The 14,657-nt window shown below is 37.2% G+C and overlaps 1 protein-coding gene across 3 annotated transcripts in view; it reads left to right on the forward strand.

Moving 5' to 3' along the window:
- TEAD2 (TEA domain transcription factor 2) overlaps positions 1–13,488 on the forward strand; it is an 83,852-nt gene extending 70,364 nt beyond the window's left edge. For 2 of the 3 annotated variants that reach the window (XM_063436258.1, XM_063436260.1), the window contains 8 exons: positions 1,661–1,795; positions 2,355–2,413; positions 3,029–3,093; positions 5,603–5,736; positions 7,096–7,269; positions 7,952–8,092; positions 8,909–9,061; positions 11,641–13,488. In XM_063436258.1, the coding sequence (XP_063292328.1) occupies positions 1,661–1,795; positions 2,355–2,413; positions 3,029–3,093; positions 5,603–5,736; positions 7,096–7,269; positions 7,952–8,092; positions 8,909–9,061; positions 11,641–11,754 (975 nt within the window). In that variant the 3' untranslated portion in view covers positions 11,755–13,488. Of the gene's footprint in view, positions 1–1,653; positions 1,796–2,354; positions 2,414–3,028; positions 3,094–5,602; positions 5,737–7,095; positions 7,270–7,951; positions 8,093–8,908; positions 9,062–11,640 lie in introns of all 3 variants that reach the window. The other variant, XM_063436259.1, reaches the window with a different exon arrangement.
- Positions 13,489–14,657: the final 1,169 nt, after the last annotated feature.

The following is a 14,657-nucleotide window of genomic DNA, read 5'->3' on the forward strand; positions in this document are numbered from 1 at the left end:
TTGGGCATTAAAGGAGAATTGTCACTTCTCTGAAAGTGACAATTCCTTATTCCCTCACCCCATTATATACTTTTGACGTGCTTCCTGGAGAGAGAAGTGTAGTAAAGGTTAGTTAAAAAAAAAAAAAACACTCACTTCCGCAGCACCATGATGCTCCGCGCTTAGACATCTACAACAAAATGGCATTTAAATGCATGTGTGTTTAGGTATTCGTATAATACCCAACATTGGGAAGTATGCAGATCGGGAAGGGTGGATAGCCTGAGAGAGGAGATGACTAGTGACCTTTCTGACCAGCCCGAGCCTGCAGGACCTTATTGAGAAAACTGCTGAAGTGCTCTCTCGCCATGTCCTAATTCCTGTTCACAGATCAAGCACATCTAATGATGCACCGTGATGACCCTTCCCTTGTGTAACCGAATGCGTTACACCAGGGAACTAAATCGGGTTAGAGGGACAGGACCCAGAAATTGTTGGAGGGCCTTGGATCCCTCCATACCATGGTGCAAGTGTAGGACGACATAGACTTGATTTAATATTTTGGGATAAGCATTTCAAATAATTGAGATCTCTTAGAACAAACTTTCAAAATAATTTATCTACATCAATTTCCATAAACTTTAATGGTGACTTCTGCAGATAAATGAGTTGGAAAGTTTTTCTAACAGATTTCAATCATTTGAAAAACGTATTAAAAAAAATGAATCGAGGTCAAATTACGATGCTCTGGCTGTGTCAGGATTGCCCAGACGGAATACAGTGTAAGTCAAAAAGAAAATTGTTTGTGGCACAACCCATAGCTTCCCTGTTGTGCAGAAATCCCACATGTAACAGACAGGACAGTGATTTGTTTTACTTGAATCGTTAACTAGATTAAAAGAATTGCATTTCATCACCGGTAGCCATAGGAATCTCTATAACCCTATGAGTCTTTGTAATTTTCGTCTAAATTTCTGTTGACATTCACAATGTTTTATGTATTCACATGCTTGATGAGCTTGTATTCAGAGTGTCAAAGGGGAGTTTTCAAAAAAATGCTCCAGTCTTGTGGAATCTTTTTTTTTCTCTCCATGTTGTTAAAATAACTATTTTATTGTTCAAACAAATGTATTTGTCTACGAATATAGAGCTCACCATTGCAGATCATAATGCTATAAGCTGCACCCCCCTGCGCCCACGCTTTCCCCATAATATAACTATGGGGTCACTATTTGGTCAGCTGTGATGAGCTCACTACAGACATATATCTAAAATGTGTTTTAATTTTTCTTTTTAGAATCTTGGTAAACCCAAAAGTCTAAAATAAGATTTTTTTTCGATAATTATTGACAAGTTATATTACAAGTTATATTATATATCCACGTGTGTTACATTTTATCGCCTGATGGCACTGCACACATTTTTGGACTGCATTTCCCATGATGCTCAATTAATCTCCAGTATCATCTGAAATGTAGTCTAAAACATTCTGCAGTTGACCAAAATTCCGGTTAAATGTGTGAGTTACAAGATGTAAATAATTTATATTGTAAAGAATATTCGGTGGAGGTTGGCGATGAACCGTCTTTTAAGCAAACACGTTGCTTCTGGTTTTACCTTTTTTTGTACTATGTTACGAGATGGATACTTAGGTACTCTTGTCTTGGCACTGTTGTTCCAGGATCAGGTTGCAAAAGATAAAGCTCTACAGAGTATGGCCGCGATGTCTTCAGCGCAACTCGTATCAGCCACAGCAATTCAAAATAAGTTGGGGGTACCCAGAATCCCACAACCCCAATTCCAACCCACTCCAGGGGTAGGTACCAGTCATGCTCAATTTATTCTGTTTCTGACTGTATTAGTTTTTTTTTTAAATTTAACTACGACCAAAATAAAGATGTAATAAATCTAAATGTAGAATAGTTTAAGTAGTTTGATTGTTGCAGTTTAAGTGCTTTGAGTCTTATTTTAATAGAAAATGTTTATTATTAATACAGCTCTTTTACAACCACACTTGCCACCATTTGTGAGAACTGCCATTATGCGATCAGTGTGCAATCGAGATGTTTATTCTAGTTGTAATTGCAGTTTGTGTCCTCCAAAGTGTTTACACTAGTGATCGTTGGAAATAGCTATTTAGCATACACTTCTGTCAAATGACTTCTTATGCCCTTAAATAAAAATATATGTCATTAAATATAGATTGTATAGATACAGATAGTACATGGAAAATGCACAAACAATAACCATTCTTGGGAACTTGTTGGGTTTCAGGATTTGTAGAATAGTTACCCCAAAACTCCAGTTAAAAAATAGAATTCTTTCCCCCTCAAGGTGGATATAAAAAATATTTATTTTATTTCTATTTTATAAAGGCCACAGAGCTTTTCCAGTTCTGGTCAGATGGACCTGGTCAGCCACGACCGCCACAGGAGTAAGTATTTATCATCTTTCTTCTTACAATATCATATGACACCCTCACTATTTCCATCTGGCTTGTTTTATAAGGTGTAATGGTCATCTATTGCATTTACATTGTCATCATCAATACATTAGAATTCTGTAATATAGATTTGTCATAATTTTGTTTTACACAAGATCAGTCAACGCCTATTTTTCTGTATACTTTGTTTTTCTTAATAGGCACCATTTGTTAATTGTTGTGTAAATGTTGGCATTATTAAACATTATGAGCTTGTCTAATTTATTTTCTGGGAGATGTTCTGAGACAGTGCTGGTTTGGGATTTCTGAACTAGGCCGTAAGCCTTTGCAACAGCAGTCACTCCATTTCATTGCATTGCATTTGCATTGATTTTAACTTATTAGTCATTTATGAAATTTAAATATTAGTGCGTTTTGTTCTAAGTTTTTGTTTATTAATGGTTAAAAAGGTTTTCAGCTGTAAATATGTTTTATATTTTCCAATCTCTCTCTCTCTCTCTTTCTGATCACATAAACTGCTTCAAGGGAAAAGGAATGAAAGGTGAATCTTTCCACCTTATTTGTGTCCATTATCTCATTTTTGTTTTGTTGTATTATTTTCTTTAGCATTAAGCCGTTTTCTCAGCCTCCATACCCCATGCAGCCTGCTCCCCCTCTTCCTGCCGTACCAGGTATAAACAGCGATCTCCGTGTATTTTATGATTTACTTGTTATTTTCTTTCTTCTCCGCTTTCATTGTCTTCATTTGTAATTATTGCTACGTTTAACAAGTTATCGGAACAATGAACAAGAATCTCATTCACAAAATTAGATGAAAATAGTACAGTGCATAGGTTTGGTTACAATTAGTTGTTCTAGTTTTTATGAATAATCTTTATTTTATTAGATATTTGCTTCATAAGACTTCATAAGAACTTTTTTAACTGAAATTTTCTTCTTTCCTATTGAGTGCACCTACACATATTAAATATCCTTTTTTTAAAGGATAGGACTTTATTTTGATGTTCATTATATATATAAAAAGGGGCAAAACTTAAATGTTCACAAATTTGTGTGTGATATATTTTCGCAACTTGCACAGCCAAAGAAAAATACATTAAAATAGATTCATATATGTATCCTGAATTTAGTAATCCTGAATTTAGTAATACTCCAATGCCTTAAAGGACCACTATAGTGCCAGGAAAACATACTCGTTTTCCTGGCACTATAGTGCCCTGAGGGTCCCCACCCTCAGGGTCCCACTCCCGCCGGGCTGGATGGAGAAGAAGGGGTTAAACACTTACCTTTCTCCAGCGCCGGGCTCCCTTGGTGCTGAAGACTCTCCTCCTCCTTTCCCTGTCATCAGCTGAATGCGCATGCGCGGCAAGAGCCGCGGGCACATTCAGCCAGTCTCATAGGAAAGCATTTTCAATGCTTTCCTATGAACGCTGGTGTCTTCTCACTGTGAAAATCACAGTAAGAAGCGCGGAAGCGCCTCTAGCGTCTGTCAATGAGACAGCCACTAGAGGCTGGATTAACCCATAGGTAAACATAGCAGTTTCTCTGCCGAAAGGGTTAATCCTAGGTGGACCTGGCACCCAGACCACTTCATTTAACTGAAGTGGTCTGGGTGCCTATAGTGGTCCTTTAAGTTTTGAATTTAGTTTTAGTGGGACAGATACTACACTAAACAAAATTATAAACGCAACACTTGTTTTTGCCCCCATTTTTTATGAGCTGAACTCAAAGATCGAAGCATTATTCTATGTACACAAAAGGCGTATTTCTCTCAAATATTGTTCACAAATCTGTCTAAATCTGTGTTAGTGAGCACTTCTTCTTTGCCGAGATAAACCATCCACCTCACAGGTGTGGCATATCAAGATGCTGATTAGACAGCATGATTATTGCACAGGTGTGCCTTAGGCTGGCCACAATAAAAGGCCACTCTAAAATGTGCAGTTTTATCACACAGCACAATGCCACAGATGTCGCAAGTTTTGAGGGAGCATGCAATTGGCATGCTGACTGCAGGAACGTCATCCAGAGCTTTTGCCCGTGAATTGAATGTTCATTTCGAAACCATAAGCCATCTCTAAAGGCGTTTCAGAGAATTTGGCAGTACATCCAACCGGCCTAACAACCGCAGACCATGTGTAACCACACCGACTTGTTCTCTTTACGGATAAATACCGAGTGTTCTCTTCATGGATAAATCCCAGTTTTCACTGTACAGGGCAGATGGCAGACAGCGTGTATGGTGTTGTGTGGGTGAGCGGTTTGCTGATGTCAACATTGTGGATCGAGTGGCCCATGGTGGGGTTATGGTATGGGCAGGCGTATGTTATAGACAACGAACACAGGTGCATTTTATTGATCAGCTCATGAAAAATGGGGGCAAAAACAAAAGTGTTGCGTTTATAATTTTGTTCAGTGTAGTATCTGTCCAACTTAAACTAAATGCAAAACTTAAGGCATTAGAGCAGTACTAATATCCGGATAAATATATGAATCTATTTTAATGTATTTTTCTTTGGCTGTGCTAGTTGCGAAAATATATCACACACAAACTTGTGAACATTTAACTTTTTCTATATTTTAACCGTACTAAATGATACGTTTATAAGTGTGTATATATATATATATATATGTAAAATGAATATCAAAATAAAGCCCTATCCTTTAAAAAAAAAAAAGGATATTTAATATTTGTAGGTGCACTCAATATGAAAGAATAAATTTCAGTTAAAAGCAAATGAAGCAAATATCTAATAAAATAACGATTATTCATTAAAACTAGCACAACTAATTGTAACCAAACCTATGCATTGCACTGTTTCAAATGTAACATTTTACAAATTTAATACTCAGGGTATGTCTATTTATCTAATCTATCTATCCATCTATATATTTTTGCTTTTATTGGGAATGTTACGTTTACTGAAGGTGTTAGCATATACATTAAACATTCACTGAACATCTTTACTCTAAGCTAACATTTTTATCGCCTACACAACAACTATTAAAAATTGTAATTGGGACTTTGGAAATAAGTTAGAGTTAACGTGATTAAGAATTTTCACCCCCAAAACATGTACCTAATTGTTATAATCTTTAATCTTGTCTAATTGCTGTCAAACTTCTTTCGCTTCAAGTGATATTTCCTAAATTGAATATTCTGTTCTATTTTGAATCAAGGTTATAATGCTAGCCCTGCCAGTCTCTCCCCTGTGCCTACAGGGCCTGCTTGGCAAGGTCGTTCGATCGGCACTCCAAAATTGCGCTTGGTTGAATTTTTGGCTTTTATGGAACAACAAGGAGAACCAGATACGGTAAGTGCCACCTAGCAGATCGACAGTTGGCAGTTGCATGGTTCAGACAAAATGAAACATAATGGTTTCTAGACATGGCTCTTGCTATCAAGGAGTGATAGCTAAATTTGTTAATGGCAACACTCTTATAAGCGAAGTTACTAGGTTACGCCGCATCTGAAGTAACAAAAACCATCCATTACTGCTGAGGAGCCTTCATTCATCTCTGACAACTGTTGACCGACTTAGCAAAGGGCAAAGTAGATTTTACATTTAAGAACAGATGTTTGATTAAAATGGTTTTAATGTATTTTTGCTGCAAAGGTTAAAACCACATATTGTTGTAACCCCCTAAGCTATTAGAGTACATATATTAATGGTGCTAGACGGGCAAAAATAGGTCCAGGCATTTCTAAAAAAAAAAAAAATATTGTTTGAAAATATATATTACCGAACAGTCTGTACCTCTTCCTTATAATGTAGAGGACAACGTCATAGCTAAGATGACTGTTTGAGTTGCAAACAGTGTCCCCCTCTCCGTATCACTTATATAGCATAGTAAGCTCATAAAGAACAATCCATCAAAGAAATATGATCCAGTGCTCATTCTGTCAAGTCACTTTTTTTTCATTTCCCAAGCACATGCATTTCAAAATATAATACAGCCACAGCAACACACATTTGGTGCTAACATGCACTTTATCAAGATTTTTAAAAACAAAATTTCACAGTTCAGGATTTGAAACTTCGAGATAATCGCTAGGGCTTTAACTGTTAAGAGGTTTTGTGTTAGAGAGTTTAGGAATAGGGAACTTTGCCAAGTTAGGAAACCCCTTTACGTTTATCACTTGTATTTTTGGTATTGTTGTTTTATTGTTAGCATGGTAATATACCAACTGCAACATTGAACACACTGTTTTTAGTTTTCTTCTTTTTATTGTGTGTATGTGTATTGCAGGATAAAATGTGTCAATCCCACATAAGGGTGGCAATTAAAATAGTTGATTAATAAACAGCTGAATTAAGAAAAATTTGGGAATGCGTAATTTGACAAACCGAACCTCTGGACAAAATTCTATATGGGTGAATTTTTAAATAAATTTGGACGAAGCACGCTGTTTGCCCATGCGCAAGTCCACCTAGTAACAGAAGCACTAGTTTAAGAACAAGTACCTATTGGCAAATACATATGACAGTGGTTGGCAACTACATCTTCCTTAATGCTTGAGACCACCGCATAGTTCACAACATCTTGAGTGTCGAAGATTGCCTATCCCTGTCCTATAAGAACAATTTATAACTATTGTGTGCTTCTTTGTAGACTGTGGCCCATTTCCATCTTTTAGCCTTTTGTAACAAATTCATCTTCTTCATTAACAGTACAACAAACATCTGTATGTGCACATCAGCCAGTCAAATCCCTCCTATAGTGATGCTCTGTTGGAATCTGTGGATGTCCGTCAGATCTATGACAAGTTTCCAGAGAAAAAGGGAGGCCTGAAAGAACTTTATGAGAAGGGTCCACCCAATGCTTTCTTCCTGGTCAAATTCTGGGTATGTATTTTTTTCTTTGGTTTTATGTTTTCTGTCTTTTTTTTATATTTATGTAGACTTTGTGCTACACAAGTAAACCACTTTTAATTTAATTACCTTTGGCTTGAGTGTTTTGTGCCTCACCGTCATGCAAGTAAATATAGAAAAGAAGATACATTTGGATTTTGTAAATTTATGTCCCCAGAATATGTGACCCTATTATACATCCCAATTTGTTTATTTTCCATCCTTGCAAATGAGGTCCACTAGATAATTACAGGAACACTATACGGTCAGGAACACAAACATGTATTCCTGACCCTATAGTGGTAAAAACCAGTATCAAGCCCCATTGCCCTCCTAAATATAGTAAAGGTTTACCTTTATTCCAGTGTGCTGGTGCTGGCTCTGCCCCTGATCTGCCTCCTTGGATGACATAATCAGAATTGATGATCAAAGCCAATCACAATGCTTTCCCATCGGAAAGCTTTTGGTTACATTCCTAAAGTCCTTAAGAAATATGACATAAGTTGACAAAATGTATCAAATGTATGATAAATAGCTAGTATCACAAGCTATATATCACATCTACGTTTTAGCAGTCATATTTCATCAGTTAAATTATCACCAGGGTAAATAAGTCTAATACATCCATACATTAAAGCCTTCTTAATATATTTATTTTTTATTCCTATTTCTTTAGGCTGACCTTAATACGAGCATCCAGGATGAACCAGGTGTATTCTATGGTGTCAGCAGCCAATATGAGAGTCCTGAAAATATGACCATAACCTGCTCTTCCAAAGTCTGTTCCTTTGGGAAACAAGTGGTAGAGAAAGTAGAGGTAAGCACAACCAATCACAAGGGTTCTTGTCACAGGAGAAGCCAAATGTATAATCTTAAGTGGTCATTTAAGTTTTAAATGCAAGGATCTAGATTTTGTTAGACCAGCCCACACCCATGGGCTACACAGACAAATATGCATTTTGCTTTCCAATCCCCCCCTCCCCCCTTTTGATTGTCTTATCCATTTAGTGTACCATATCCCCCACTGTGTCTTACACCCCTTTTAGTCAACCTTATCCTCATTTCCCCCCTTGTGTGTCTCTTACCACTCCCTTTTGTGTCTTAACCCCCCTTTGTGTGACTCTTTCTCCCTCCAGCCACTTTGTCTCTTTCTCCCCAGCCCCTCTGTGTGTCTCTTTCTCTCATTCCCCTGCCCCTCTGTGTGACTCTTTCTCCCCAGCCCCTCTGTGTGTCTCTTTTTCCCCTGACCCCTCTGTGTGTCTCTTTTTATCATTCCCCTGCCCCTATGTGTGTCTCTTTCTCCTCCCCCCCAGCTACTCTGTGCGTCTCTTCTCTCCCTGTTCCTGTGGGTGTTCCTTTCTCCCTCCCAGCTCATTTGTGTGTGTGTGTCCCTTTCTCCCCTTCCCCAGGCCCTCTGTGTGTCTCCCCCAAGCACCTTGTCTCTTTCGCCCAAAAACATGCAAAGTTGGAGTGGCTTTCAAGGAACTTCATGTATCTCTAATCTGAATGTTTATTACTAAAATTTAATTCAGGACCTTCTCAACAATCTACAGACAAATGAGACAATGTTACAAATGACATAGAAAAGTTCAGACAATTTATTAAATCTAAATATCTTTTTTATGGTCCACAGACAGAGTATGCGCGGTTTGAAAATGGACGTTTCCTGTACCGAATCCATCGCTCTCCTATGTGTGAATATCTCATCAACTTTATCCACAAACTGAAACAGCTTCCGGAGAAATACATGATGAACAGTGTGTTAGAAAACTTCACTATATTGCAGGTAAAAATTAAGACATCTCCATTTTTTTTTAACTTCATTCCCTCTATGACATCAGCATGTGGTCTAGTATGCAGATTGGTCATTTAAGTTTGAAACTGCTCATTTGCATACGTGGCTGTACAGTCATATAAACATGTATTTGTAAGGTGTGAAAAATAAAATAAAATTTAGAAATCCACACCTCTTTATCCAGTAACTGGGTGCCACCATCTTAGCCCCCTGTTAGTCATTGTTATAAACTCTGTCCTTTGCACCTGGCAGTCAGCATAGAGAAAGCATACAAAGAAGAGGATTAACGACACAATGTTTCTATTTCTCCTTCTGATTTGCAATATTTACTCTAGCTTTGCCTTGTCAGTATGGAGTCATGATGTAATTTACTAAATCTCTCATATACACTTAAAAGAAAACAGAACTTTATGTGAAAAAAGGTGAACACAGTTCTAGGTGATTTTCTTTGTTTTGTTCAATAGCATTATTTCCCAGAAGTGTTGATAGTGTAATCAGGGTTGTGACTGATACCCTTTAACACTTCTTAAAGGACCACTCTAGGCACCCAGACCACTTCAGCTTAATGAGGTGGTCTGGGTGCCAGGTCCCTCTAGGATTAACGCTTTTTTTTTTATAAACATAGCAGTTTCAGAGAAACTGCTATGTTTATACTGAGGGTTAAGCCAGCCTCCAAAACCTCTAGTGGCTGTCTCATTGACAGCCGCTAGAGGCGCTTGCGTGCTTCTCACTGTGAAAATCACAGTGAGAGCACGCAAGCGTCCATAGGAAAGCATTGTAAATGCTTTCCTATGCGACCGGCTGAATGCGAGCGCGGCTCCTGCCGCGCATGCGCATTCAGCCGATGACGTCGCAAGGAAGAAGGAGAGGAGGAGGAAAGCTCCCCGCCCGGCGCTGGTGAAAGAGGTAAGTTTAACCCCTTCCTCCCCCTAGAGCCCGGCGGGAGTGGGTCCCTGAGGGTGGGGGCACCCTCAGGGCACTATAGTGCCAGGAAAACGAGTATGCTTTCCTGGCACTATAGTGGTCCTTTAAAGGAACATTCTGTCAGGCATCTTGTGGATATATGTTCCTGTAAGTCACTGTTTAGCAAATGTAACTCCATTTTGCCTGCTAGTAGCAGAAAGTAAAAGACACAGAGAATTTTTTTTTTCTCTTAAACTCTTAAACTCTTTCCCCTTGAAGGGGATGCAGTGACAAAATATTGATTTTTGATATTAATTACAAATATAATTTTATTTATTTATAATTTTTTATAAAATATAATTTTGAATATTTATTATCCCATAAATATTCTCACAACTCCACACCCATAAAGCCCTTCAGCTTGCTGAAATACTTAATAGTTGGGGAGTACTGAATTTTCCTTGCTTATAAATGTGTACCTAGAGAGCCAAAAGGCTTCTTAGTGAAAATGAAAATCTCTTCCAGGGAAAAGGGAGAGTGCTTGCAAAGGCTGCTTTTCTTAAGAACAGCAGCTTTTGCAAGTTATTTTAATATACACCCCCAATGAGTACATGCATAAAAATGCATGCATGTATTCGTTCGGGGTATATCTACTAAACAGTGATTTTTTAAAAAAAAAATTGTATTCTGGAGTGGACCTTTAAAATAAAAATGTTGATATGTTTAGTATTCAATGTAACTTTGAGCTTGGTCTAAATCACTGTACACTGTTCTTAAGAGAAAAATAAATTATAGATATAACAGTCACAGATGTTGCACAACTTTAAATGTATAAAGTTGTTTACTTTTCAAATTGCTTGCGTTTAGATCTCTGTATCTCTCTTGCTGTGCTAAGAAAAACCGTTCCGATCTTTTCAGACTCCCATCTGTTAGCATTATTTAATAAGGAACATCTGTTTGATGATACATTGTGTGCCCCCTGACTCACGGACATCTGTTTAACCATTCTGCTCTCTTTCTTGTAGCCAGTGAGAGTAACAAAACGATCGAAACGCAAGCTAACTGGCAATGAAAACAACTTTCAGAAAGTTGACATTTGCCGTAAATCAAATACGTACAATGCTTAAAAATATTTTTAAATGTATAAGTTTATAATGGCAGGGTAAAATGAAACAATTTCTGATAGTGTGCCTTACTCCAGTGGAACTGATTTGGGGTAACATTGTGACTGATAATCAGTTTAAAATATCTGCCTAAATATCATAAATATCTGCCTACCTCAAGTGCTCATAAATGTAAACTTTTTTTGAGCAGGGTCTTCAACTATATATAGATCCCCTTTCTATATAATTGTAGAGCGCTGTGAAATATATATAAAAACAAATAAGCATCATCTGTTTGTGGGGCAATAAAAGAGAAGTTATAAAATGAGTAATGTTAAAGGGACACATCTTAAATACTACTGATCTGGTCTGAAAATGTTCATTTGTTTTCAGTGAACACTATAACCCATGTCTGCTATTACTTATGCTTAATATACCATATTATATTTTATTGCCGTTTAATTTTATTGATTTGATAGTAATGTTTTGCAAAGAGTGTTACCGTACTTTTTTTTTACTGTACAATGTAAGACGTATATTTATTTATCTATTTTTTTGGCACAGGTGGTTACAAATCGGGAAACCCAGGAATTACTTTTGTGCATAGCATACGTCTTTGAAGTGTCAACCAGTGAACATGGAGCTCAGCATCACATCTATCGACTGGTCAAAGACTGAGCTAAAAAGCAGTTCTCCCTTCCCCTTTACTAAGCCATGTAGGACTGGCTATTATGAGCTTGGGAAAAAGGTGGATACGTCTCACATTGTCCCCAGACCTCTCAACCTTTCACGGGACAGGAGACTATAAAAAAGGGGATGGGACCCTTTAATCGATGCATGGACGGAAGGGGAAGGGCCACAAAACCACAAAGACCTCACCCTAACAGAACCTTTCTGTGTTATGTTTTGAGCCAAAAGGAATATATATATATATCTATATTATATATAAATATATGTTTGTGTGTGTGAAACAATTTCCAAGCTGGGAAGCCATGTAGAAACCTACATCAGTCATAATGGTTAAAAAAAAAAAAATCTCTTTTACAATATGTTGCTGCCAAGTGCATCACTTCACGGTACGGTTCCGATATTTTATTTTAATTCTAAGGAATTTTGGGTAACATCGGAGATATTCCTGTCCTATACCCAGAGGTTGCTTTTTTCCGTAGCTCACTGGATTCCACTGAAATGTTATGTCGGCACTTTCTGTGGTAGAAACATCCCAGCTATCATCACTACTTTGTAGCCCACTATTTTTTTTTCTTTTATTTGGTAAAAGTAGGCTTGCACAGTGATATTTTTTTGTATTCTTTGTATTTTATTTCTACACTGGCTCACTCTGTGCTCTTTGTTTTGTGGACAGCTTTTAATGACTTAAGATATCAAGATTAACTTATCAGGGAGTAGAGCAAAGCAAATCCTACTGTGTTATCGTTTTGATGCACCTTGGCCTTAAGTATACTAGAGATAGAAGCCAAACAGGTGTACTTCTTCATTATGGACTTGTGAAGTTATCTGAAGGTCAGGAGGTGTTTATAATGTGAGTAATGTTGGCTAGTTGAGTAGTTAACCTTCTTGCCAAGAAGCCTCTTTTTCAGCTTGGAGAGAAGACAAAATTAGGCACCGTCATGGGGTTCCTCAGCCATGCTTTTTCTTGTAGGAAAAATAGACCAACGAGCATTCTGTTTTTACTTCCAGTCGATTTTCTGTGATGAATAAACCAGGGGGCTCTGTCCTAAGCTCCCATCTGGTGGCAGCATGTCATTTTGTTTCTCTTATAAAAAGCAAGCAAAGAAGAAGGAAGAGACTTGCCAATGAGACAAAACACTGAAGAATTTATGCCTTGACCTGTTGGACTATTGACACGTATCATTGGGAATAAAAAAATGTCTTGAGACTTGACATGCACACTCTTCTGTCACACATTCAGTGCCTAAAATGAAAGTGGAAAGAAAAAGACAAACATTTTTAGTTTTTGTATTGAAAAGCTGATATGCTTTTGAGTGGATTTGATACTGTATTATGAAAATAATAATGAAAAAAGTGTACTTAGCTGACTGCCCACAGTCTGCATGTCCTGCCAATGGTGTATCCCAGCACTCCAGAAGATGAGCAGCAAGTGAGGTGGATTAGTATTCAAGAGACGAGACTCTGACTTACTCTTTACACTACTGTATGTATTTTGATGGAGAGGGGAAGGAAGGAGCAATATCGAAATTGGATTTCAGCAGAGGAATATCATGTGTTATGCTGTGTTAAGCTCATAATCACAAAGACATTGTAGCGATCTATTGTTCAATGGAAGTATAGAATGGATTCAAAATGGTGGCTTCAAATGACATTGGTATGTGGGTATATTTCAGTAGTATCCCGAAAGAAAGTGCCAAAGTAAATATTAAACCAAAAAAAATTTCAAATACAATCTGCTGCTATATAAAATAAAATTTGGAACATTTACAAACTTACAGGTTTTTATAAAATAAAAAAAATCAAATCTTTTGAAAGACTTGAGGGCAAAAAAAAAAAAGTATATAAAAAAAATAAAAATTATATATGATATATTTTTGCACTGTTGAATACTTTCCGGGACAAATTGGCAGAACTCAACAGGGCAACATCACAAGTTCATCCATATAATTTTATGCTTGATATATTGAAAAATGCCAAAATGAAAATTGTGGGAAAAGGGTGCATGGAGCACCTTATGTCATATTGCACTTAAAAGACTACATAATGTTCACAAAATAATGATACTTTATCTTCCTCAAACTGAAATGAATGGGATTTGTAGTTGCAGTCTTCACAGCTTAAGTCTCGTGTAGCATATTCAAGAGCAGTCTGCTGGGCATTAGGCACTCATTTCTAAGCCTACATAGTATATATTTTATTGCAAACTCATATTTTAACAGTTTCCAGAGTAAACTTCTCCCCGGAGATGAAAATTGTTAGTTAAACAACGAAAGTGATGTTTAGCACCATGTCTAAATATAATTTAGGCTTTACTGGCTAGGCCCGGACTCTCAATTGAAAGCCCTTAGGGCCTAAAAGTGTTTTTACATTCATACAGGTTACTTGAATATAATGAATAATAATACAGTAGGTTCCCTATTTACTACTCAGATACCACTGTAACCATGTAAAAAGCAGGCCTTAAGTTTAATTTGTAGAGTTTTACTTGTGATCACTGCTTAGAATTTTAGTTCTGTTTGTTTGCAGCCACCATTTTGTTATATGTTGGTTGGTTACCACTATACTTACTTCACCATTTTATTCTCTTTATTTACTTCCTGTTATATAGGTCACACATGCCCATTAAGGGTCCCCTATTTATTGCGTGCATGTTAAGGTGGATGGTTATGTGAAGAGAACGTGAAAATATAATTATGAGGCTAGAAGGATGTTTAGAAATGTGTACCGAGGCAGGGGACTTGTTTCTAGTGGTTAAATCTGGGGTGCATAGCTTAGTCTTAAAATGTCCCTAACAGGCCAACATCTTGGTAATAGGTAGTTAATCAACTAACCCTGTCAGTTTCACTGTTTAAAAATGTTTAATTTTGTGTTGCCTTGACAACCAGGCCTGT

The sequence above is a fragment of the Pelobates fuscus genome, chromosome 11, assembly GCF_036172605.1.
Source record: "Pelobates fuscus isolate aPelFus1 chromosome 11, aPelFus1.pri, whole genome shotgun sequence".
NCBI classification, from domain to species: Eukaryota; Metazoa; Chordata; class Amphibia; order Anura; family Pelobatidae; genus Pelobates; species Pelobates fuscus.